The sequence below is a fragment of the Excalfactoria chinensis genome, chromosome 4, assembly GCF_039878825.1.
Source record: "Excalfactoria chinensis isolate bCotChi1 chromosome 4, bCotChi1.hap2, whole genome shotgun sequence".
In the NCBI taxonomy this organism is placed as follows: Eukaryota; Metazoa; Chordata; class Aves; order Galliformes; family Phasianidae; genus Excalfactoria; species Excalfactoria chinensis.
Window position 1 is genome coordinate 1,526,813 of NC_092828.1, and position 25,175 is coordinate 1,551,987.

Here is a 25,175-nt window from a genome sequence, read left to right on the forward strand (position 1 = left end):
TTTGTTAGAATTCTTTGCTTTACTTTGCCTACAGAAGAGTTTGAACAAGGGGACACCTGAATAGACCTCGTGAACTCTTCATTCTAATGTAGCTGAAAAAAATGAGCAGATGAAGAACTCTGCCCTTCCAGACATCTCTTTAGATTGTGAAATAAAATTGATTGAATTCTGGGGACAAAAATCAGATCCAACTTGTATTTTAAATAGTAATTAGTAATTCTTTTTCCCCTTTTTAGAGGTTGCATTTATGTGCATGTTACTAAACCCTAATTGTTTGGATTAAGTCCTCTTTTAGCCTCTTACCCTAAAGTAGAAAATACAAATGTGGCAATGGGGAAAAAAAACATCACCAGAAATGTACTTACTGTTCTCTTTTCTTATAGAGGAGTCCCTGATGTTTCTGGTGCTTCTGAGCAGCATTCAAATCCTTTGCACATACCAGGAGCTGCCTGCCTGACAGATGTTGAAACACCCTCTGATGCTCCCAGTGGCTGCTGTTCATTGTCCCAGCATCCCCTTTCATTTGGGCAGACAGAACCTTGTGATGCCAACTATTTGTCTCAGCAAGCCTCTCATTTTTCTGAACAACTACTTAGGAACAAGGAAGCAAGTGAAGACTGCAAGACTGGTACTAATGAGAAGGTACTGATCCCCCAGATGGGTGACAAAGCAACGAACCAGATGGAAGCTTCACTTGCAAAGCAGACCTATGGTACTTCTGTAGAAGATGAACGTTTCACTTGTGACAACAATGTGCTGGCTCCAGTTTTTGAGCTTTCAGAGAAAGAAAAAGAGTTATTGGGGCGTGATGAATTCTCGTCCTCTGAAAACTCCTCTTGTAAAACAGCCCTGACAAAGAATTCAGGAAAAAGTGAAAGAGAAATGCAAATGGAAAGGGTAAAAATGGCTGGGAGTGAGTCAGAAGGGTGCCTGAGACATCCAGAGAGGCTGGAAAAAGAAGTTCCTGAGCTTGGTTCTTCTAAGACATTATCTGATGATTTGAAGAAAAGCAGTTGTAAAAATTCAGGTGCACGGGACGTGTTTTCTGCAAAGACTTCAGACATAACTGGAGAGTCCAAGGAGTGCCGAGTTGATTTGAATGGCTTTGGAAGCGTGAAGTTTGTAGCTGTTACTAATGAACTCCGGGGAGCTTTCCTGGAGAAGCAAGGTTTGAGAGAACAGGAGTTGAGCCCAATTGTGCCAAGCACCAGTGATAGTGCCCCTAAACAAGTCATGACCGACGTGGAATCTCCTCCTTCTTGCAATGAGAATGCCCGAGTGGAAGTAGAGCCTGGAGTTCGCAAGGCTGAATTAACTATTTCAGATGTTTCCATAGAAAGGGGACATAAAGTTACAGACATTTCCCCTTCACTTAATTTCATTGTAGATGATGGCTCGTTCTTTAGGCACTTCTCCCATCCAAGCTATCAGTCTACTCCAGGGGTACTTTTAAACAAAAATGTCAAGGCAGAATTGGGTGCTCATATGCTCAAATCAGATGGTCAAGCCTCTCCTTTATGCTTAAATGAAGACAATCGTGGGAACTCATCTACCAGTACACCTACATCTGTTGAGAAGCAACGTTCTCTCCAGTGTGCCCAAAAAGAAAACAGCAAACGCTTTGACTCCTTAAAACTGAAATATCCTCACACTGGAAGAATTCAGTCACTCCCATCACTTAATTTCATGGAGAAGGTGGACACTTGGAATATGAGCCAGCCAGAGAATATGACTGATGCTCTGGCTTCATGTAACCAGAATGTAATTTCACATAGAAAGAAAGCCTACAGTGCAGTTGCCGTTTCTGCAAACAATATTTTTTCAATGCAGAACAGCAGTGGAAGCCCTAAAGATTATGTTGCTGTTCCTTCTGGAGAGAAGCATTCCTTGGAAAATATTCATTTTCATAATAAAAGCTCAGAGCGTTTCCACCCTCTTACTAGATCCCAGTCTGACAACTCAGTGAATGTTGCAAGAAAGGACAATTCCCAGGCTGATGTTGTTCAACCTGTTAATGAAGCAATGCAGCCTCTAGAAAGTAATGATTCAGGAGTGCCTGAATATAGATCAGGAGGCTCCTTGATGCACAAGCTTACAACTGAGGTTGCTTCTGGGTCTGTTGATAAAGGTGCTGAAGGTAACAGTATGGAGCAAAGCTCATATCCAAATGCTTTCGTTTCCAGTGAAAGAGTTGCTCACCTCATCAAAGAGGATGGAAGCTCTTCAACTGATGCCCAGAAAAAATGTGATGGTCTTGAAAATCAAAGACTGCCTCATAACTTAGATGTTGGTCGTGTCAGAAAGGACAATTTTGCTGATATTTCCCCAGATAATCCCAATCTTCCTGCTTGTTCTGGGGAAAGCAGCCATGGGGCCTTGGGCTCCCCAGGGTGTTCTTCAGTGGTTACCAGGCACTTCTTTACTAGTGCAGAAGATGACAACTTCATCTCTGTTAGAGCAACCACAGCTTTGGAGACTCCAGAGAAAGAAGAGCTTAATATTGAAGAAAGGATCCCGGTAAGTTAATTTCTGAGAAGAACCTTTAAGTCCTATTTGTCTCTGATTAAGAGGAGATCTGAATACACTCAGCTACCCTAGAATAAGTAGGGCAGTAGGTAATCCTGGTGCTGCAGGGTGGGTTGTCTGAGTTGAGACTGTCACTCTTATATTTAGTTTCTGATGGTTAATCATGTTGGGAACCTGTAATGCAATGGCCAGTCTTTCAGAAATACTAATTGATATCTTTCATGTGTGCCTAATAAATCTTAAGATCCTTTTTCAGATCTAATATTTTAATGTCTGGGTCATCTCAGTCTTCTTCCCCCACTGTTCTTTTATGGTCCCCATCACTAAATTAAATGGGTTTTATACTGGTTTGCACTACTGATGAACCTCACCCATGACTGTTGTTCAGTTGAACAAAATAACTTCCAGGTAGTGTTGAATATGGGAAAAGAAAGAGCCAGGCATAAGAAAGAGAATGTGTGTGTATATATGTATGTATATACTTTTTCCTCAAGTTATAAGTGATGGTGTCATAGTAACAGAATGCAGGAACATATAGATGGGTGGCTAATGGTGGTGGAGAATAAAGGACCCAAGAAAAGAACAGGGCACAGCATTAGTGACGGGTGAAATCCATTTGATGCAAGGACTTGTAAGTAAGATGCTTACAGCTCTTTTAGCAGAGCATCGAGAAGCCATTTCTAATCTTCCAGCTTCTTTCATATGATCAGGATATAATTATCCAAACACAAAGCTGAGACTCAAATGCTGACTAAGGAAATGTTAGGCTGCACAAGAGGGAGCTGAACTTCACACGCCCACAGATCTGCAATAATAGCAAAACCAACACAGAGCTCGTTGACAAATTAAATTGCCTTTTTCCTATAAATACTCTTGCTTGTTCACTTTGTTCCAGTACCTAAGACATAAATTCCTGATCCTTTCGTGCTGCTCTTGAAGGGTATTCAAAGCTTCTGTGTGTGCCCTTTCGCCCTTCTATCTTATGTGCCCAGTGCAGATTTCCTTTTTCCTTTCCCCATTTCAAGATATTTGGTGAGAATGGAGATTGTGGCAGCCATGTGAACTGCGCTAATAGCCATTGAGTGTTGGAGAAAATCAAATGCAGCTTTATATTGATGATAAACATGTAATTATCTTCTGAGTAAGTGGCTGCTCGTCTCACAAGATGACTCCTGTAATCATTAGATCTTTGGAGCTGTGTTTTAGAAGCGCTCTTCTCTGAGTTGTCTCAGAAAATAAGCATCGAAGCAAATGGAAATATTGTGATAAGGATATTTTTAAGTAGCGTGAATGAAATGTAATGATTGTCTTTTACCTCCTTTTTTTAAATGAATATACTGAAGGGGTATTCTCCAGCCCTAGTTTTGAGGAATTTTGTTCTCATAAACCACTAACGAAGTAAAAGAGGTTAGGTCACATATGGAAAGCTTATATATGTGGGTTTAGTTAAATAAAATCATAGGAAATAGTTGGCTAGGATCTATAAATGTTGCTGTACGGAGTTCAGAGATACATGAGTGCTGGTTGCCATTCAAGAGCCACCTTTGAAAAGTTCAGGAGCCTGCAGTTCCACTCCACTGCAAGTCAAGCCAGTAGGGCAGAAAACAGGTCTGGCTGAACAGGGAATTCCTCTTGGAGCTACAGCGGGAGAAGAAATTACTCGAGGCAAGGTCAGACTTCATGGGGAGAGTACAGAGCTGCGGCATCTGCAGGGAGGAAACACGAAAAGCCAAAGCCCAGATTGAGTCCCCACTGGTCAAAGCGGTGTGAGACAACGGTATGAAAGGTGTTTGAAAGTATGTAATGGCAAGAGAAGTTCTAAGAGAAACATCAGATTGAGGATGCTCTCCTGTCGAGTGAGAATGAGGAAGAGTTGGAGGCATTTAATGTCTTCTTGGCCTCAGTTTTTAATAGTAAAGGTAGATTTTGGACTGTCCTGACTTCTGAGTTGAAGGGCTGTGTCTGGGGCAGTAGGGATTTTCAGTAAAACTGTAAGAAAATGCCCATATCAGCTGAATGATATTAAGTCCCAATGGCCTGATGGGATTCACCCCAGAGCTCTGAGGGTCTTAGGGAATGTTAGACCCCCCTCAACCATTTACCAAAGATCTTGAGAGTCTGTGGGGTCCCCACCGATTGGAGTCTGGCCAGTGTTGTACCCATCTAAAACAAGGGTGTGAGAGAAGGTCCAGGAAACTGCAGGCCTCTTTGTGTAACCTCTACCTGGAAAAGTTATGGAGAAGATTGTCCTGAGGATATTGAATGGCATTTAAAGGACAAAGCTATTATCAGGCATAGTCAGCATGGGTTCACGAAGGGAAAGTCTTGCCTTGGTGATTTATTCTCCTTCTGTGAAAAGGTCACTTGCTTTGTGGGTGAAAGAATACAGAGTGTAATCTTTCTGGATTTAAGTAAGGCCTTTGATGCTGTCCCTCACAGCGTCCTTCTGGACAAATTGTCCAGCTGTGAGATGAAGGGGTTCGTGCAATACTGGGTGATGAACTGACTGAATGGCAGAGGTCAAAGTGTTACAGGGAATTAGGCTACATCTGGCATGTGGTGTTCCCAAGTTCTAGGGCTGATCCTAAGATTGAGGACTAAGATTAAGGAGGTCCATACTTGATATTAAGAAGCGTTTCTTAAGGTGAAGGTGGTCAGATGCTGGAACGAGCTTCCTAGAAAGGTTGGTGGTGCCTGATTTCTCTCAGTGCTTGAGAGGCATTTGGATAATGGCCTCAGAGATATGCCCTAAATTTTGGTTGTTCTGCAAAGCGGTCAGGCAGTTGGACTCAATCTTCAAAGATCCCTTCCAACCAAACTATTCTGTTGACGGGCAAAACATGTACGACTTCAGAATTGGTTGTCATGCTCTAAGAATACAAAATGTTTTGTTTTGCCAGATCTACCTACGCAACCTTGGCATCGACCAGTCACCTGGAACTATACTGACTCCTTTTGTGCCCCGAGGACCAATCAGGGAAGTTGAATTTTCCCCTTCAGACCTCAGAACACTGAAGGACTCCACTGACACGCTGACAAGGACCATTCAGCAGCCACAAGGTATGGGGAAGGGAGTCCTTGTGATGCGCAAATCTTAGTGAGCACATACCACTGAGATTGTTCTTGGCCTGGCAGTGTCAAGTCTGTTTCTTCTCCTATGATTTGATATGCGTTCCTTCTCCTTTCACACAGAGGGTGGTGACACACTGGAACAGGTTGCCCAAGGAGGCTGTGGATGCCCCATCCCTGCAGGCATTCAAGGCCAGGCTGGATGTGGCTCTGGGCAGCCTGGGCTGCTGGTTGGAGACCCTGCACATAGCAGGGGATTGAAACCAGATGATCATGGTGGTCCTTTTCAACCCATGCCATTCTGTGATTCTGTGACTCTATGAATATTATAACCTGTTAGCAAAGAATCTGTCCCTTGTGCCTGTTGAAGACACCAGGGTCATCAGGTGGTATGGAGGTAATTTATGAATGGCAGTGACATGCTCCACTGTTGCACTTTTTAACAGGACCTCTTGCCATGCCGACTTAAGTGTTGACTTGTTTCTGTATGAAGAAAAGCTAAGGTTAAGATGTTCTTCTGTAGCATGCCCATGTACTATGTCATTAAAATGTGTATTGCAAGTACTTAAAATGTATGTATTCCTTGGCGTATTGTTTGGTATTTGCACCTTGTATTCAGTGGGGAATAAAAGACCTGCAGCCTCTTTACAACAAATGCCTGTCTAGCCCTTTAAACAGCAGTGACTTTTCAAATACCCTGTGTTGACCCAACTTTCTGATCAGAAGTGATTAAGTTCATCTTTCTTAAGCCTGTTGTTGGGCTTGCTTATTTTCTGTTATTATTGTTTCCTTCTTTAAGCAGAGATTTGGCAACTGAAACAACCTGACAATAGGTTCAGGGGCAGAGTTGTCTGGGCTGCTGAATGCACTTAAAAATGTCAGTGACTGGGACACGAAACAAAGTAGTGTTTGAAACAAGCAAAATAGCAGGCGGCTGTTTGGAGCTGGCTGGTCTCTGTTGTGAGCATGCCTGCATGGATTTAAGAACACTGTTTGCACTTAAGCTCATTTCTACAGAGCAATTAGGCATTACGTATCCAAATGTTAAATGTTCATCCTGGCTGCTTTAGGACCTTTTTCAACCAGCTGTAATAAACAAAGTTATCTGTACTGCGTGGCATTTTGGAAACGCTATCCCACATTGCTCCTGTATCTTGCAGGGATGCTTTTATAATCCAAGTGTTCATTTAGATGTAAAGACATCATTATGTCACTTAACTAAGGATGTTTAATATCTGTGGTCAAGTTATTAGAGTCCAGTTCTGTAGTCTTTGGTATTTATCATGGTCCAACAGCTTTCTTTCAGTAGACTGTTCTCATGGAAGTGTTGTCCCAATATTTGTAATTCTTCCTTTCCTCCACAAGCCCTTTGGTTCAAGCAAAAGGAGTCTTTACTGATGTGGCTATATCCCAGAGCTTCCAACTTAAAAGCATCTTCTGTTTCTTTGTAGGTGAATTGCTGGCAGCAGTTGACGTTGTACAAACGAGTTTCAACTCTGACACTTCCACTGCCAGTATTTCTATTCCAATGAATTCGGGAACCGATTCTGATACTTTTTCACCCAGAGAACTCTCTCCCCGCTTCTCACTACCTTTTGGAGCAAAACCCGTGAGTCAGTGCACTATGATGTGCCACAAAGTAGAGGTAACTTCTCCTCTTTCCACACAACGAGAGACAGAATGTTCCGCTGTCTCCAAACCGGCTGAGCCAAGCCAGCACCTGCAGACTGTTCCACCTGATTGCCTTTCTAACAGAGAGAGCCCCATGCTTGTTGCAAAAAGTGTTCAGGGTCTGCTAGATAAAAAGGAATCAAAGGATGTGAGTGGCAGCTCACAGAGATGGACTGCCAGTTCTTTGGCTGGAGTTAAAGATGAAAAGGAGAGAGGGTCACTGACTTCAAGTGCAGAGAGTGAGAAAAATAAGGGTCAAGAAAGTGATTCTCTGCTTGGATCTGGTACATTGCAAGAAATCCGTAAACTTCTGGCGGAGGCAGAGAACATAGCTGGCAGCTGGCGTGACCTTGTCTTTTCCAATGCATCTTCTAAAGAAACTGAATCTTCCCCAGTGCAGACTGAAAAGGAGGATGACACCAAGGATTCCAAGTTAGTGAAAGAAAGCGTCCCTCAGTTTCAGAAGGCCGTGTCATGGGCTGAGAGTATGAGCCAAAGAAGTATCCAAGAGGGATCAATAACAAAGCCTATGGATTCTTGCAAAGATGATTTAAAATGGGAACATTCTTTTGATGTCGGCTTGTGCAGCCGTGAAGGGGTGGAGATGACCGGAGAGTTTAGGACAGGAAAATCCGTGGGAAGGTCTGAGCCAGAAGGCTGTAGCAGCATAACTACAGACAGAAACTTACCTGCTGTTGTGGCTGTTGCTCAAAGCAATGCAAATAGTGAACTCAGCACCAAAAGACCTTCAGAGTTAGAGAAACCTCCTCCATCAGAGCCTCGAGGAAGTATCATCGATGTCCCAGGAAGCTTCCGGAACAAGTTATCTAAAGCTGATGTTGCCGTAAGCACGGCAGGAGACATACGAGAAAGCAGTGGCAGTAGCAGTGGAGATTCGTTAGCTGCCCATGTCAAAAACCTTCTGGGGAATCCTTTGATATCTCTGGGCAGCACTGCTGATATCTCAGGAGGCTTCCGGAGCACGATGTCAAAAACAAGTGCAGCTGGAAGCAAAACAGGAGGCGTGCAAGACGGCGACGGCGGTAGCAGTGGGGATTCACTAACTGCCCATGTCAAAAACCTTCTAGGGGATCCTTCAGAGACTTTAGGCAGCACCACTGATGTCCCAGGAGGCTTCCAGAGTGTGTTGTCAAAACCAAGTGCAGCTGGAAGCAAGGCAGGAGGCCTTCAAGAGAGTGATGGCAGTAGCAGTGCAGACTCTTTGGCTGCCCGTGTCAAAAGCCTTCTGAGGAATGGATCACCTCTGATGCCTGCAACGCCAATTCTGAAGAGTGCCGATGAAGAGGAGTGGAAAACACGAGGTAATAACAGCTCAGCTGTGTTTTAGCAAACGTTGTATCAGAATGGCAACCCTTCAGTTTAGGTGTATGTTTAAGAGATTGCTTTGAAATGCCTTTGAAATGAAGGAATATGGTGGTCATAAGAGAATCTCTGATGTCATCTGAGTCTGTTCCACTGTCTTGAAAGATCTTTACATTGCAATATGTTGTTAAGAAGCTTTAATGGGACAAGGCTTAATGATCAATGTCTCTTAGTCTTTCTATGGAGGATAATTGGGAATGGTTTTAAACTTCCCCTGTCTCAGTTTAGGTTGGATATTAGGAGGAAGATTTTCACCCAGAGGGTGGTGTCACACTAAAACAGGTTGCCCAAGGAGGCTGTGGATGCCCCATCCCTGCAGGCATTCAAGGCCAGGCTGGATGTGGCTCTGGGCAGCCTGGTCTGCTGGTTGACAACCCTGCACATAGCAGGGGGTTGGAACCAGATGATCGTGGTGGTCCTTTTCAACCCAGGCCACTGTGTGATTCTATGATAATAGAATGGGATAGCATTTGACTTTACCAATTTGAATACCTTCTTCTCTTGTCAATGTTGATACTGTGGTTTTGTCCACATAGCTCTTAGAAATGTGCTAGGTTAAGTGGCTGGGAAGGGATTGTGTAAGATAGTGTTGGTTTGAGTCAAGGACTGTAAAGATGTCGGAACCAGGCAGTAGTTCCTTGACCCATCATTACAAATAAATGCTCAGAAGTTCCATTTTCAAATCATGTTCTTGGTTAGTGTGCCCAGTAATGTATTTTGTACATTGAAACTGCTCTTTGATTACTGCTCTTTGTCATGGCTATTAGAAACGCATAGCGTGCTTTTGATTTTTAAGTTATGAAATGAAAAGCAATCTGCTTTCTGTTTTGATGTTTTTGTGTGTAGCATGGGTGAAACTAAAGCTGGCCAGCCGATCTCAGGAAGCTGTGTTGGACTTGAATGAAGAGGACCGACAAAGGATAGAGGAAATAAAGGCAGAACTGCTTCTGAGTGCCAAGAAGTCTGGACAAACCAAGGTAAAAGGGAGACAAACCATCTGCTCTGGAGAAGAGTATTTAAGTGGTGAAGTCTTTCGGCTTACAGTGATGAATTGTATTTTTGCAGTGTTTTTAAAGGTGGACGGGTAGGGAGCGAAATGCAAACTATTGAGAGCACCATTTAGTGGGTGAACTTGTTTCTTCTTTGGGCTTGGATCAGTGAGTTCCTGTCTGTGTTTTAGGATCCTGTATGAAGTAGAATCGTAGAATGGTTGGAGTTGGATAAGACCTTTAAAAGCCAACTAGTCCAACTCCCCTGCATGGAACAGGGATGTCTGCAGCTCCGTCAGGTGCTCAGAGCCCCATCCAGCCTGACCTTGAATGTCTGCAGGGATGGGGCACCTACCACCTCTCTGAGCAATCTGTTCCAGTGCTTTGCTACCCTGACTGTAAAACACTTTGTATAAAATGAATAGCAGTTGGATGATCTATTCATGTTATGCAGCATAGAGAACCCTGAGTTAGTAGAAGAGAGAATGGATAGTTCAAAAGAAGGTTGGGGCAATTCTACCTATCTGACTCCATGTTGGCTGTGTGTTGTTTTATCCAAATTCAGAATAAGACAAAATGAATGTTGCTTTTTGCAAACCAAGCCTCCAAGAAATCACTTTAGGTCGACTGCAGTGCTTTCTGATTCGATCTTGGAAGTGTTTTTACAACGGCTTTAATTTGAAATCCAAAGTAGTTTTGAATTTGCAGAATGAAGGTAGCTCTTTTTTTGTTACGCTAGATTAGATACGAGTGTATTTTTCCCTCTAAGCATAACAGTGTCACTGCAAAAAATAGATTGTTGAAAAGAAAACTATTTAGCTGGAAAAAAGGCAGCCGGTTTTGATTGCTGACCAAATAATCTACTATGAATTGAGTGGAAGCTGTTCTGCTGAATTTAGAATGGAGCTGACAATGCGTTGACTCGAACAAAACAAGGAGTATAAAAGAATGCTTTCCTTCTCCTAAACTTTAGAGACTCTGAAAGGCAAAGTGTTCCCAGCATTCATGTGAACAATTCCTTTGTCAGAGCATCGTCTTTTTTTAGTGCTTCTGATACAGGCTTACGATGAGTGTTCCTTTTAGGAAGTTTAGGCTCTGCTTCTCAGTTCTATAGGTGACAATTCATGTAATCTACCACCATGATGTTTTATTGTTTCTAGCGGGAAACTCATGAAGCTTGCCTACAAAAAGTGCAAGGAAAGAGCAGGACAGCTTGGGGGAGTTCTTCAAACGTTCCTTTGTACTTTTGGGGTAGTTGAGTGTCTTCTCGATAGCTGTTTGTCACTTCTGATGTGTTAAATAACAGATGCTCTAAAAAGAAAGTGCTGTGATTTCTCAAGTTCTGGTTGAGCAGAGTGTTTCCGAGAGGTGACTGGGACATATGCACATAGGCAGGCTCCAAACATGCACTGAATACTGCCCCCGAACAGGAGCACAAAAACAACATTTGCTTTTGAAGGATGCATTTTGGATAGCAAGCAATGCTCGCGGCTGTAACTCGAAATCTGAATTGCTTGCTTTGCTTTCTCTCCTGTAAAACTATTGACTTTATAGCTCTCCCATTATACGCTAGATGAGAAATACTCATGCTGTTCTGCCTGTATATTGACCACTAAGACTTGGCAGGGATGCTTAGGGATGGATGGCAAACATAGAACTTGTGACATAAGGCCTTTTTCCTATGTTTCGTACCGACTCCATTTTGTGTTGATTTGTAACTGGCTGCTCAAGGAAAGGGAAAGTGTAGTGCATTGGGTTTCTTTGGGAGAGTATCACAGGAGCTAAAGCATGAAGATGCATTCACTGCAGTTGTTATATGAAGGGGCCTAAAATGTGTTACATTTTGGGCTGTCTGGAGATGTGGCACATAGGATATTCTAATGTCTCTTTATAAGCTTATCTTTCCAGTACTGTGATGGATGCAGAGAGCTGCCTATGGAGAGATTACTGTTGGATTTCTGTAGCCAGATGGAACCTCCATTCTGTTGAAGGAGTATTGTCCTTCCAGTCTAACCCTCTTCCTGCACTTTTTGTGTAAGTTCGGGGTTCTCAGTTTGGACTGAGGGCTTTGGAGATGCTGTTGGATGAGTGAGCCTTCAACACACTAACAGTGTTCTTTTTGTCCCTCTAAATTAAGGATCCTTTAACTCCACCTGTATTGATATGGATGTCAAGTGGCTCTCCCTTGTGTTCTCCCTTTGGATACTGTATTCTTCCACTATATACTGTATTTTTCCACTCCTTGTACTTACTTTTATATTATTTTTTTTTTCAGGAAGTTCACTGAGTTGTAGCTCTAAATTTGCACCGTGTTCTCTTATGGATCATATGCCAAACAGATCTTTTTTGGAAAGATGACACATAAGGAGCACAATAAAACATGTGAAAGGCTTGGGAAGATGAGTTTATCACAACTTCTGTTGCTTTTGGTAGTAGGAGTTGCTGCGTTCAGGCAGTTGAATTGCTATGTGGTTTAGGGAAGAGATTGTCCAGGGAGAACTCCTGCCCTGACACAGACCTGCTCTTTGTCCTTGTGCGCTTCTATGGTTGCTCATTGTCAGCTACAAGAAATACAGGGGCTCAAATAAGCTAACATACTTCTTTTGTATAGACAAGGCCACAGAAATGTATTGCTCTGGAAGAATGATGGATGCCCATGCAAGAATAATGGATGCCCCATCCCTGCAGGCATTCAAGGCCAGGCTGGATGTGACTCTGGGCAGCCTGGTTTGGTGGTTGGCAACTCTGCACATAGCAGGGGGTTGGAACCAGATGATCATTGTGGTCCTTTTCAACCCAAGCCATTCTATGATTCTGTGACCTGTGTTGCAATAATTCATTAATGAAATCTACTCTGCAGTTTCAGCAGTTGTTCCCATCAGTAGGATATATATATATATATATATATACATATATACACTTCTATATTCAATTAAAATAAGCTCATCAGAACCATCTTGTTGTCAGTACGCTTATCTCAGATTGGCTGGCTGCACCTCAGTGGAAATCCTGTAATTTTGAATGACAGGTGAAATTAAGGAAGTGCAGATAGTGATAAGTTAATAAAAGGATGCCCACACTTAAGAAATTCTCCTTAGACTATAGGCTGAAGTGAACTTCAGCTTTTTCCAGCATTTTGGAGCTCCTTCTGTCCTGTCCATCTTTAAGTCCTGTTTGATCCATGGGGAGAAGGAGCTACGGGAAGCCAGGCAATGGGAGATGTCAGCCAGCCACAGGGAGAGGGTCGTGTTTTGTTTGTCCATCTTATTGGTCTCTGCAGGTGATGGAAGTTCTTTGTTAGTAACCACTCTTTGTAATGTGTGTTGAAATCATGTTCAGATTTCATCAATGGATTTAGACACATTTCTTTGTTTCTCAAGTACCTGCAGCCACCTGCTGAGCCCTTCATACCTTCTCTCTCTGTTTGGTATATTTAATGCTTTATCTCAAGAAGATGTAGAGAAATCATATTTCATTTTGAGATGCCAGAAAGCAGCACAGGTTCCTTTGAGAGCAGAGGCTGTAACTGAGAAGCATACCCTGGGAATTCTCCCCTTAGCTGCAGTGCCAGTAATACAACACAATTGTCTGCCTCATTAACAGGTAGCTGAGAGACAATACCATGCGAGGAGTATACCAGAAGTAGGGTGTGTTTTTTGTTTCTGTTTATTTATCTGATTCTGCTGTGAAACTATAGCCTACGTTCCTTCAGTTTGTTTTACTTGATTCAATACACTGTTGATGATGTTGGTGGCAGTGAGCTTTGAGGTAGAGGAGAATATAAAGCAGTGATGACTGGAGATTGTGCTGCAGATGGTTAAAGAAGGTCGGCAAGAAAACAAGGGAAGAAGTTAGAACAAAAGTGAATTATTAGCTTCAGCTTCTTGGGTGACCATGAGCAGGTAATGCATGTTTGTGTCTGTTCTGATGGGAGTATGAAAACGATTTCCACTTGAAAGTGGGTGAGGTTTTACAAGGCATCACTTGCCTTCTAGTAGGCAAATAAATATAGGCAAATAAAGGGTCTGATTGTTTTAAATCATATCTTAGTTGTCAGCAGCGAGTGGTGGTGGTAAAAAATAGAAAGATCTATTGCAGTTCTTGTCTGAAAAGGAAATTGGCATGCTTATTTTACAGGAAAAGAGAAATATAGCAATTAGGGAGAAGTGAAGCTTTTCTAATTAGATATTCTCATGCTTTCCAAAGAGCACCTTTCTTTTCTTCCCTCTTGTTCCCATGTAACAGAATTCCTTTCGCTTTAGTTCCAGTTCATGAATGCTAGAGTTGGAACGATTTGAGAGGAAACCTTTACGCAAAGCACTGTTTTGTATTGTGATAGGGCATAACAAAATGTCACATCCAGGCCTGTTCCTGTCACCTTAAAATGTCACAGCACAATGCTTTGATTGCATGGAGTTGGGCTCTACTCCAAACCTGAGTTTGTTAGCCTGTGACTGCAAACTGATTTCTTGGAGGTTGCCAACATTTAGCATCACAGTTTGGTTCCTTGTGACTGGAAGCAAGTATGTGGGATTCTGCATTATGTAGGTTTCTCCATGGAGTTATGAAGGGTTGCCTTCCATCAGGAATGTGAAGGCTGCAGGTAAAGTTGTGTATAAAACCCCTCTCCTTAGAGCTCCATTAAATTCGAATGATAAGTCCCTCAGCATCCTGTTTCAATGCTGAATGTCGCCTTATTTTGAGCAGGAGATTGGCCTGGAGACTTCCAGTCTCTTCTAACCTAAGTGTTTCTGTGAGCATGTAGCTAATTGATACGTTATTTTAATTAAAAAGGTGATCATTGAAATATGTGTGTGTGTGTCTCTAAATCCATTTTAACACAGTGAACAAATATGCATTCGTAAGGCAGTCATTATTCCTGGTGTTTTATGAACTGGGCTTATTCTAAGCGTCCAGCTGTATATGAAGCGGGTCCATAGGTAGAATGCTTTGACACAATAAAATACAACAGAGGTGACGCCTATAACTCAGCTTTATAGGTTGCAAAACCAAAAGGTTCTGTATCTGTTAGGCTAATTAGGCTTGTAGGTACTTGTCAGCATCACTCAGTGGTAAACAAAAACGACTGCTTTCTAATTTGCTAGCACTTAGAAGCAAAAGAAAAGAGATTTATTGGTTGCCTTAAGAAATGAATCCAAGAGGAAGCGTGTGCTCATTTGTAATACAGACTTTTGATTCCTGATAGCGCTGATCTTTCTTTGAATTCTGAGGTTCTGACTTTGGTGAGAACAGAAAGTCATCCTTGTAACCCATATGAGATCTTCTGTGTTTTTCAGGGTACACGGAGTTACAGTTCAGAGGCTGCTTCTGTGTATAGCTGTAATCAAGAAGCAGACAAAGAGCATTCCAAAGCTTCAAGTGACAAGAGATTTCATTCTGACAGCCAAACACAGGCCTTCAAGACTAAGGAGCTTTTAATGCCAAGCTTGCAACACGTTGTGCCATTGTATAGAGCTGAACTTTCAGATAGTTGTCTACTGAAGAATACCCAGCTGAAATCCTTAAGTACTGCTGAACCTCCTACCTGCAGCCAACATCAGGCTGTTGCAAGTAGCCATTCTGACTGTGTTGGCCTTCAGCTGCCATTGCAAAAGCAGCAGGACAGGCGTGTGATGAGCTTTGCAGCCGCTTCTGATGCACTAACAGGAAAAGTCCCTTCACCAGCACAGAAGAAGCTATCTTTTCCAAAGTGCTCTGAGGAGATGTCTAAGCAAATTACATCTATCACCTTCTCATCCCGAAAGCGTTTTCAATCACCGTTATCTTCCGTGGTACTCGATGGCTTTTCTAGTGGAGATGATCTTGATGGGATAATGCCTTTGGAGATAGATTCAGCTACTGCTGAGGAACAGAGCCGTGACAAACAGCATTGGGAGAGATCTGAGACCTGTCCTCATTCAAGTCCAGCTCTTGCTGGCTCACGATCTAATGAAACTGCATTTACTGCTGACAAAGACAGGTTTCATGATGTCTCTCCTGACGGTAACAGAGCTGGAGCTGGTCAAGAAACAGACTTTTTGTCAGATCAGGAGTCTGTAACCGTTTATGCTGATGAGAGACAGACCCTTAGTGCAAAACATCTTGATGCCTCATCTCAAGATGTGACTGAATTGGGCAAGTATAGCGCCAGACTCCTGGGGCTTGACTGCGAGAGAAGATTTAGTCAAGGTATGAAGGGGCTTCATGAGCCTCATTCTAGAAGCTCTTATCAGAAGGAGAAAAGCAGCCCTACCAGCCATGTCCAACTGCATGAGAGCTTAGAAGGTTCTGATCCAGCTATACAGACTGATTTGCCAAAGGACCATGGTAAGCTGCTGGAAGAAGAGAAATGTCCTTCTGATGCAGTGCCTCCCATTCAAAAAGAAGTTTCTGGAGAGCAAATTGGTGCATCTCAGCATTCATCTCCAGATGAGATTTTATCCACTGTGTCTCCTTCATCACCCGTTAAGAAAGTGCTGTCTTGTGTCCACATAACTCTTTCCCCAAAATGTAATAACTCAGAGCTGCACAGGGACTTGAATACTGAAAATGAGATGAGTTTGGGGGATAAACTTGAAGTTAATTCTCAACCAGTGCCTTTAAAAACACCAGAAACTTTATTAGAAGCCGTTCCTAAATTACCCACTGCTGACCTTATCCCAGAAGATTGGAGCTGCTCATCTTTCCCAGTGCCTTCAGCAGAACCCTGCTCTGTGTTTTCCTCTGTTCCAAGCACAGCAGGGCAAGAGCTGCCTTTGAATGGCAGCGAGAAACTGCAGGCTGTGAGTTCAGGGGGTCGTAGCCTGAAGAATATCTGCAACTGCACAGATCCTGCAAAGAGCAGGAAAAGCACTTCTGATGCTACCACTCAGATAACAACAGAAAGCCCTGGGAAAACAACCTTTTCAGCAGAGATCTATGTTAATTCACATGACGAAAGTTCTGCCCATCAGTCTTCGACCCAGAAAGCAAAAGGATTCCCCCAAAATACAACTTCATGTCTTAACAGGATTTCCTCTTTTCCAAGGCAGGGTGGTGAGCAAATCAGTGTCATGTATTCCTATGTCATCTTCCATCTGTACGGCTGTGAGGTATTGATGGGTACTAAAAACCAACCATACAAACAAGAAAACCCAAACATTTTGTGGAAGTTACATTCTTGAGATAGTTTTAATATCGCTATTTCAGGTTCTTATGAAACAAAGCCTCGAGGTTTGCGTTCCTGTTTGTAGGGAGGCTGTATCTGTTTGGTTGTGGTTCATTTTAACTTAATCTGGAACTGAATCTGTTGTGGATGGGCCTGGATCAGGAAAGCTATATGGCTTTATAGTGTTAGATGACTGATTTGGTTCAGTGCTTACAGCTTAATAAGGGAAGCGTCTGATTACTGATCTGCTCTCTAATCAACGTTGTATGAAAGCAAAGAGGGAAGGGTGAGCCCTGCTACTTCAGAATAAAATACCTAGAACAAAAGAGAATGTGCAGGGATTTTAAAGTCTGTTGTTGGAGGAATAGGAATCATAGAGTCACAGAATGACTGGGGTTGGAAGGGACCTCAAGGATCATCAAGCTGCAGCCCCCCTGCCACAGGCAGGGCCACCAACCTCCACATTTAATACCAGACCAGGCTGCTCAGGGCCCCATCCAACCTGGCCTTGAACACCTCCAGGGATGGATGGGGCATCCACAGTCTCTCTGGGCAGCTGTTCAGCACCTCACCACTCTCACAGTACAGAACTTGCCCCTCATATCCAACCTAAATCTTCCCTCCTTCCACTTGAAACCATTTCCCCTTGTCCTGCTGTTATCTACCCTTTCAAAGAGTTGAATACGGATGTTCCAGTGTTCTTTCCATGTTGATGTGTAGTACTGATGCACGTAGATATATTTTTCTCTGTAATCCAGGATTTCTTTCTCTATACCCAAGGTGTTTAAGATAATGAGTTGAGAACTAATTACTTAATTACATCAGAATACACAAATGTGTCAGCTATTCCATCACTCATTTTCTTCTCTGTCAGAAGTCAGCTAATATTATGGTCCAAGCATTTGCTGATGTTCTCATGACACTCTGTATTTATTGACTTGAGAGCCAGATATCCATATTCATTTAAAATGATTGCATTAAGCGTGGGTCAGTGGAGGCTATGTGGGCATCTGAGTTGCAAGTAAGCGACTTTGCCAATCTAATTGGCAGTCAGTCTTTATCAGTTGCAGTTTGTTTTCCTGAAGAATATGCTGTTTCTCCAGATTTACTGCTGTGAACGATTCCATTCCTTTTTGTTGCTTTTACCATCAGTTGCATTAAAAGGATTGAATCCTGACTTCTGTTAATTGCTTTGCTTTCCACCCCAGCAGGTCAGCCATTACTGCTGCCATATAAACCTTCTGGAAGTACTGAGATGTATTATGTTCCATATCTAAAAGCAGGAGCCAAAACTTCTCTTCCTGGATCAGGAAACAGCGGTGAGAGCTCTCACTCAAGCACTCACTTACCTTAAGTTTCCTAAATGTGAGGCAACGGCTGTGGTTTATTTCCAATAATCACTTCCTCAGTACTGAATTTCTGTCCTCCATGTTAGGAGATTCTGCTGTAGGAACAGCTTCTATAAGCAATGTAATTTGTAATTGTGGTTTAAAATGCAACTCGCCTCTTTCCCCCATCCACAGATCTCCCTGTAAGAAGCACTTTTCAGTTAATGACAAAAAGAATCAGTTGGGATAAGTCAATTTCTGCTTTACCTCCTGTTCCTTAGTCCTGTTCTATATGTAATAACCACATTGCTTAAGCCTTACAGGACTTGCATTGCTTTCAGGCAGAACTTTTTGACATAGAAAGCTGTCCAGTTCCTGTCAGACACCCTTCAGGGAAATAGGTTGGTGCAGCAGCAGCAATGGTAGGTGTACAGGTTAGCTGTTGTAGCAGGAGGTTGTGCTTGTGATCAAGTCCCTCTGCTCATTACCTCCTTGCAGTGATTCTGTTGTAACGTGGTTTAAAGGAGAGAAGGAAACGTGATGCGAGTCTGTTGTTTTGTAGAACGTAAGATGCTGGCTATAAAAATCCTACATGCGTATGAGATGGTGCAAGGCTCTAGAAAACGCACAGTGGAATTAAAATAAATATGGAGTTGTTTTTAAGCTCCCTGCTGCAGCTCGGATTCGCAGCTCTGAGTAGCAGCTGAAGGAAATTAAGTGAAGTCTGCTGTTTGTAACCAGGTGGTGTTGACAAGAATGATAAATCAGTCAGGGGCCATTTTAGGTTTCTAACGTTTAGGAGACAGCAGTACTCGGAGAACTCTGCTGCTGTCTTGAGTTCTTGTTTAGAGGTTATGCAGACCTGCTCTTGTCTTGTAGTTGTTCTCCTTTGCTATTCGAGGCTCAGAAAATACATGTTTACATCAGTCAGCGAAAATGTCTGGAATTGGAATTTGAGCAGGAGTTTCGAGTCCTGTGTCTGGCTTCCTGGCGACTTGTCTGGTGCTGAGTTTCCCATGTTCTTTCCTTCCCATTAATGGGATAGGTAAAATTTGTCTCACAGTAAAACCTTGTCACCAGGATTCATGGAAAACAATATTGTAGCACCCACTGCTTTATTAGTCATTAGAACTGCTCTCTAGGTATCACCATGGCTGATAAGATGCTGCACTGATACTTGTGTAACAGGCTTTCTTTCAGACAACTTTGCCGTATCATTTCTGTCTCCATTTTTCATGTTTCCTCTTCTTACTTGTAATTATTGCCCTCTTTTTTTTCTGCAGGATCAAATGATGCTCTTCCCTCTGGGCTTCCAGCACATGTGCTTGGCGTGCAGGATGATAAGCCTCCAGACAGTACAGCTATCAAGCATAAGGAAGGAGTCTACTGTAAGAGGGCCAAGCCCAAGCTTGCTTGGGCTGAAGAGCAAACGATAGCACAGGAAGGTGCCCCAGGTAGCTTTTCTAACGTGCCTTTTCATACATGTGAAATTAATAAGAGCAAAAAAGCTGCGTTTTAGGATCTGTGATTTTTGGTCTTTTGCTGGCTGTGAAGTGCTAAATATGGAAGAGAGGCACTGGAATGGACTGCCCAGGAAGGTGGTGGAGTCACCGAGGGGGACATGGTTTAGTGGGAGCTATTGGTAATAGGTGAATGGTTGGACTGGATGATCTTTTAGGTCTCTTCCAACCTTGGTGATTCTATGATCCTAAGATGCACATGCAGCAAACAACAGAAATTCCTTGGTAAATAAAAGCTCTTGGAGTAAATCTGTGTATTGGATAGCAGTTTTGTTCCTTCGCACAGACGCTCTGTGACATCACCAGATAGCAGCGTATCTCTGTAACAAGTGTATTTAACTCAGTTTTAATTGGATTTGGCTATCTCATTCTTCCTTTCCTCCATTAACCTTGTTGGATGGTGCTCCTGAGGGATGAAGGTCAGAGTTGATACTCTAGCAGACTACTTGAAGGCAATCTCTCATTGTTGGAACACTGACAGGATGAAATTACACTGAGCTAAACGATGATTTAATGTGGTGTCTCACGATTGTAACTAGAATTAATCCTGACGAATGCTCCTTTTGTACTCAATCTCATCCAGTGGCTTTTGAGTTTTGCCATGGGTCTTTTTGGGGGCTTTTTGTTGTGTTTGTGGATTGTGTCTCCTTGCTGGACAGAAGGAGCTGTAAAAAGAAAATTGCATATTTTTTGCTATCTCTCCTAGATATAGCTATGAATTATAAGGGAAGGTGCTCATTGTGCACAGTCCAGCACTTACAGCACTACTTGCTAAATTAAACAGAGTGAGCAAATTGCTAGAAGGCGGTGTAATTATGGCTGTTAGTGATGGATGGGAGTAGAACCGTATGAAAGACGCAATGGATTCTGAATGACAGAGTTCTTAATCTTATGGGCAAAGTCCCGCATTGTATTTTTGGAGAGCCCAAAACCAGAAGATGAATAAAGTCATCGAATCACAAGGTTGGAAAGGACCTACAAGATCATGTAGTCCAATCGTCCTCCCTTTACCATACCTACAGAAAACCTCTAAACCATATCTCCTAGCTCCTTATCCAGATGCCTTTTGAGCACTGCCAGGGATGCCGACTCCACCACCTCCCCAGCTAAACAATTTCAGCTCCCTGAGCCATTCCTCATAAGACTTGTGCTCCAGACCCCTCACAAGATTCGTTGCCCTTCTCTGGACACGTTCCAGGGCTTGAAACCCATGGAAGCTGACTTTGTATGCAAAGGCAAACTCCTCTGATTTCAGAGTTAATGAGGTTGGGTCTGGCATGCTATTGCCCATGTAAGGCAGGTTTCTCAGTGGGGCAGGGAGAAGCTTGGCTGTGGGATTCTTGCTGACTCCATGGCAAAGCTAAATAAACATTCTATGATTCTATGAAACAGAAGAAGACTTGGGTTCCAGTTTGGTGTTTTTGCTCCAGTAGCAGAAGGAGTAAAACAAGAAGAGATTGCTGAAAACAACAACCAAACGTTTGGGGGTAGAAGGGAAGAACTTAGAAATGGTAGTGAGGGAAAAGTAATTTGGGTGAGATTTATGCCAGTAATGGAGCTTGACATGCATTTGCTGACAGCTCACCATTGCCTAATCACTGACGTTACCGTTAGTAAATGGGCTGTTCTATTTTGTATTAACTTTTACAATTTAAATTAAAGCTGTTAGTACTTTATAATGCAGCTTTAAACTGCGTGCATGGCTAAAGTGGCATGAAATAACATTGCTGGAAGCAGAGGAACTTGAGAAGTTATTCTGGCACTAGCAACTATTGTTCCTACTTTCTTTTTAGATCATTATACAACTCCCATTGTACTAAGGACATAACGTGAAATGTCTTCTAATAAAATATCATGGCTTTTACAGTTTATAGCAAATGGCTTTAAAATTGGCTTGGAGTGCTTCTCTGCTAGTATGTACCGCATGCATGCTTAATATATATCTTTTAAAATGGGTCTATAATTGGGTTTCTGCATGTCGTCCTCTAATTTCAGGTAGCAGCATATTCAGGGGAGGGAATTCACCACTACTTGGTCCTATAATGTGTTAACTGAGCTTGAAAGCAAAGCAGAAATAGGTCTTGGTATTCTATCAGAGAAGCTTCCAGAGCTGTAGAGGAGATGGTATTGGTTGTCTCATATGTTGTGTTTCTCTGAATTAAGAAATAATGTTTAGGTGTAGCCTTTGGCAGCACTTGTACATCCTGGGTATTTATCTGAGAAGCACGCTGAGCTGTGGTTGCTTGTCTTGAGTTTCCATGAATATAAATAATGGCTTTAACCAAATTTTGATCTGGATAAATAAATTCAGCATCCTCTCAGACTGAGCTGGATACGACATTCTCTTGGATTCCTTCTAGCAAATGATAGAAAAGTTAGTTATGTTTTGAGAATGGGAGCGTTAGGGTGAAAATGACCCTGTTTAAGAATTGCTGTTTGCTTCATGCTTCCCTGTAGAGGACCAAAGCTAAAGGGTTTTCTTCTCTTCTAGAAGGCAGTCATCATTTAAAGTCGGTGAACACCACTCGCTCAGTCTTCAAGTCTGCACAGTTCTACCTCCATCATCCAGTGCCCATGCGCGAGAACTACCTCTTGTCCCACAGTGAGCTCTCAGAGGACTCTTCTGGTGTGGGACACGCTGGGATTCCTTCCAGCACTCTTGTTCGGAATTGGAAGAAGGCGCATCGACATAGACGTGTTTTCTCTGCCCACCATAAGAAAGATGGCAAACGTGAGTTCTTCCCGCTCACTGCAGAAGCAGATTATAGCAAGAATGAGGATCTAAACGTTGATACATCTTTGCATAATGAAGCACTAGGAGAGGAATTGCTTCAGCCAGGAGGAAGAGAAGCAGAACAAACGGCAGCTTGTAGCCAAACGAGTCACCTTGGTGAGAATGTGGTCAAAGACCTGCCCCCGAGACACAGAACCCGTTCTGCTGGTAGCTTAGATGAACTCTGGGTTAAGTTTTTGGAGCGCCAGAAGAGGTACCAGCAGCATGAATTCCAGCATAATGGTGAGCTGACCCTTGTTGAACGCCTCGATCGATTGGCCAGGGTCCTTCAGAACCCCGTTAGGTATACACTGATATCAGCAAAAGCAGAAAGGAATGCTTCTGAAGAAACAAATGAGGTGAAAGAACAGGAGAAAAGAAGACTGCTAGAGAAGAGCATGGCTGAAAGTACCTTGGAGCCTCATGCTGCACGTGTTAAAGAGAGGCCACGTATCAACTGTCATGAAAGAAGCTTTGTTGAGCTTAGGAAAAATAGGTCAGAAGAGAAAGTTACCATCCAGACGCATGAAATTTCAGAGCACCAGCAGTATCTGGACACTTCTAGTGACACTTGCTCAGAGAGAAGACTTAGTAAAGATCTCTGCACCACTGTCAGTTCCGCCATCTCAGAATCAGATGCAGTAACACAAACAGATATAGATACTACAACTCAGACTGAGGTGAGCAGTTCTGTTTCCACCATTGACACTGCCAGACTGGTCAGGGCTTTTGGACACAGAAGGGTGCGGGTGTCACCAAGACTCTCCCAGCTCTATTGTACCATCCACCAGCAGAAAAGCCGCTCTGAAAAGTGGGACGAGGAAGACAGCAGAGTGAGGGGGGTAAAACATCCAAAGGTTACTTCTGAGAGACACAGGAAACAGAAAGAGACACAGGTATGTATCCTAAAAGGCAATTGTGATGCATCTCCACAACTGCTCTTAAACTATACAGTAATAAGGTTTGTTGTTTGGAGAAGCACTTAAAATTTCCCATAAATCTTGCTTGGTGATTCTATGATTCTACCATAGGAAGTTAGAAAAGACCTCTAAGGTCATCCAGTCCAACTGTCCACTTATCACCAAGATTATCCACTAAAATATTTGGCAGTTTTAAGCATATCAAATTAAAGCCTTCTAGACAAAAGCTCTGCCGTAAAACTGTTTCAGAGCTGATGGAAGAAGACTTTGGTTGTGTTTTTCCATGGCCCCTTAGAAGAAATGAATGCTAGCTTCCTGAAAGGGGACCTTCATCGAATCATAGAATGGCCTGGCTTGGAAAGGATCACGATGATCATCTGGTTTCAACCCTCCTTTTGTGTGCAGGGGTCGCTTGAATATCTGAGGTTCCTCGAATGCCTGCAGGGATGGGGCATCCACAACCTCCTTGGGCAACTTGTTCCAGTGTGTTACCACCATCTGGGTGCAAAACTTAGCTCCTAAGATCCAACCTAAACCTTCCATGTCTCAGTTTAAAACCATTCCTCCTTGTCCTATCGCTATCCACCCTTGTAAACAGCTGTTCCCCCTCCTGTTTACACGCTTCCTTGGTATGGATTTAATGATTGTAGTAAGGAAATGTGTTGGTGTTCAGTGATTAATGTTAATACTGAAAGTAGGAAATAGCTTTCTTCACATTTTGGGCAGAAGAAAGTAATAGTGCCATTGTTAGTGATGGATTTCACTGAAAGAAGTTGGTGTTTCCGTATACTAACAGCTAAAACTCTTGTGTCAAGTCTGAGGGAAAACAGAATTTTTCAAGGCTAGGAATTGTTTCAGAGATGATTTTATTGCATTATGCCTGTTAAAGCTATTTGTTCAGTGTCTGTTCGGACCATAAAAGCAGCCTCTAGTCTTTGGCTGCTAAAATCACCCATGAGATGACAGGTTCCAGTCATTCTTAAATGAGAATTAAAGCTCGTTGTTCCCAGACCTTGAAGGTAGCATTGAGCCCATATGGCTTTTAGAAAGTGATATCTTTTATCATGCTTGGAGGCATTCAAGGCCAGGCTGGATGTGGCTCTGGGCAGCTTGGTCTGCTGGTTGGTGACCGTGCAAATAGCAGGGGATTGGAACCAAATGAACACTGTGATCCTTTTCAACCCAGGCCATTCTATGATTCCACGATCTGCTGATGTGTATAAAGAGATGTGACCCACCTCAGGTAAGGCTGAGACAAAATCGATGGCAAAACGCAAACGTTTGTTTTAAAATCCAAGCGTAGGTAGATTCAGTGATACGCTGCAGGAATCCAGATAATGTTTGATTTCATGTATCCGTGGTTCAGATAACTTATTTATAGCAGGAGCCCTATTCCCAGAGACACTACTGTACAGATCTTTCAGACAAGTGCTCAGTTGTTTTTTGGGGGGGAGCCTGTTGTCAGCTCTACTTCTGGCAAACTCGATTGCAGCTTGCTTTCTTTATTTATAGATGCTGAACCCATCCCAGAAGGTTTTTCTCTCTTCCAGTTTCTGTTTATTTCTAAAGCAGACTTCGAGCTGCCATCTGGTAGCAGGTACAAAGCTAAAGGTTGTGCTATATAACTGCTGAAGGGCTTTGAAAGCACTGCGCTGTGTTTTCTAGTCCAAATAGCAACATGCACGTCAGTATTCAGTACCAAATTGCTGCTTATATTTATTTCTGCAGGCTGATATGCATGTGCATGTAAATGGGTTATCTCATTCTTAACTTTATAGCGTCTTCCCCTTTTGAGTGCTAATTGAGATCTGTTCTCTGAAGGGAGATGCATATCTCCTATGTCTGTCTG

At 42.8% G+C, this 25,175-nt stretch overlaps 1 protein-coding gene across 1 annotated transcript in view; it reads left to right on the forward strand.

Annotated features, from left to right (window-relative positions):
• The window catches only part of ALMS1 (ALMS1 centrosome and basal body associated protein), a 47,418-nt gene that overhangs the window by 11,062 nt on the left and 11,181 nt on the right, over window positions 1–25,175 (forward strand). Inside the window, exons 5-12 of the mRNA XM_072335712.1 lie at window positions 384–2,517; window positions 5,427–5,586; window positions 7,047–8,588; window positions 9,496–9,626; window positions 14,936–16,673; window positions 17,994–18,104; window positions 19,397–19,567; window positions 22,125–23,302. Of these exons, the coding sequence (XP_072191813.1) occupies window positions 384–2,517; window positions 5,427–5,586; window positions 7,047–8,588; window positions 9,496–9,626; window positions 14,936–16,673; window positions 17,994–18,104; window positions 19,397–19,567; window positions 22,125–23,302 (7,165 nt within the window). The remainder of the gene's footprint in view (window positions 1–383; window positions 2,518–5,426; window positions 5,587–7,046; window positions 8,589–9,495; window positions 9,627–14,935; window positions 16,674–17,993; window positions 18,105–19,396; window positions 19,568–22,124; window positions 23,303–25,175) is intronic.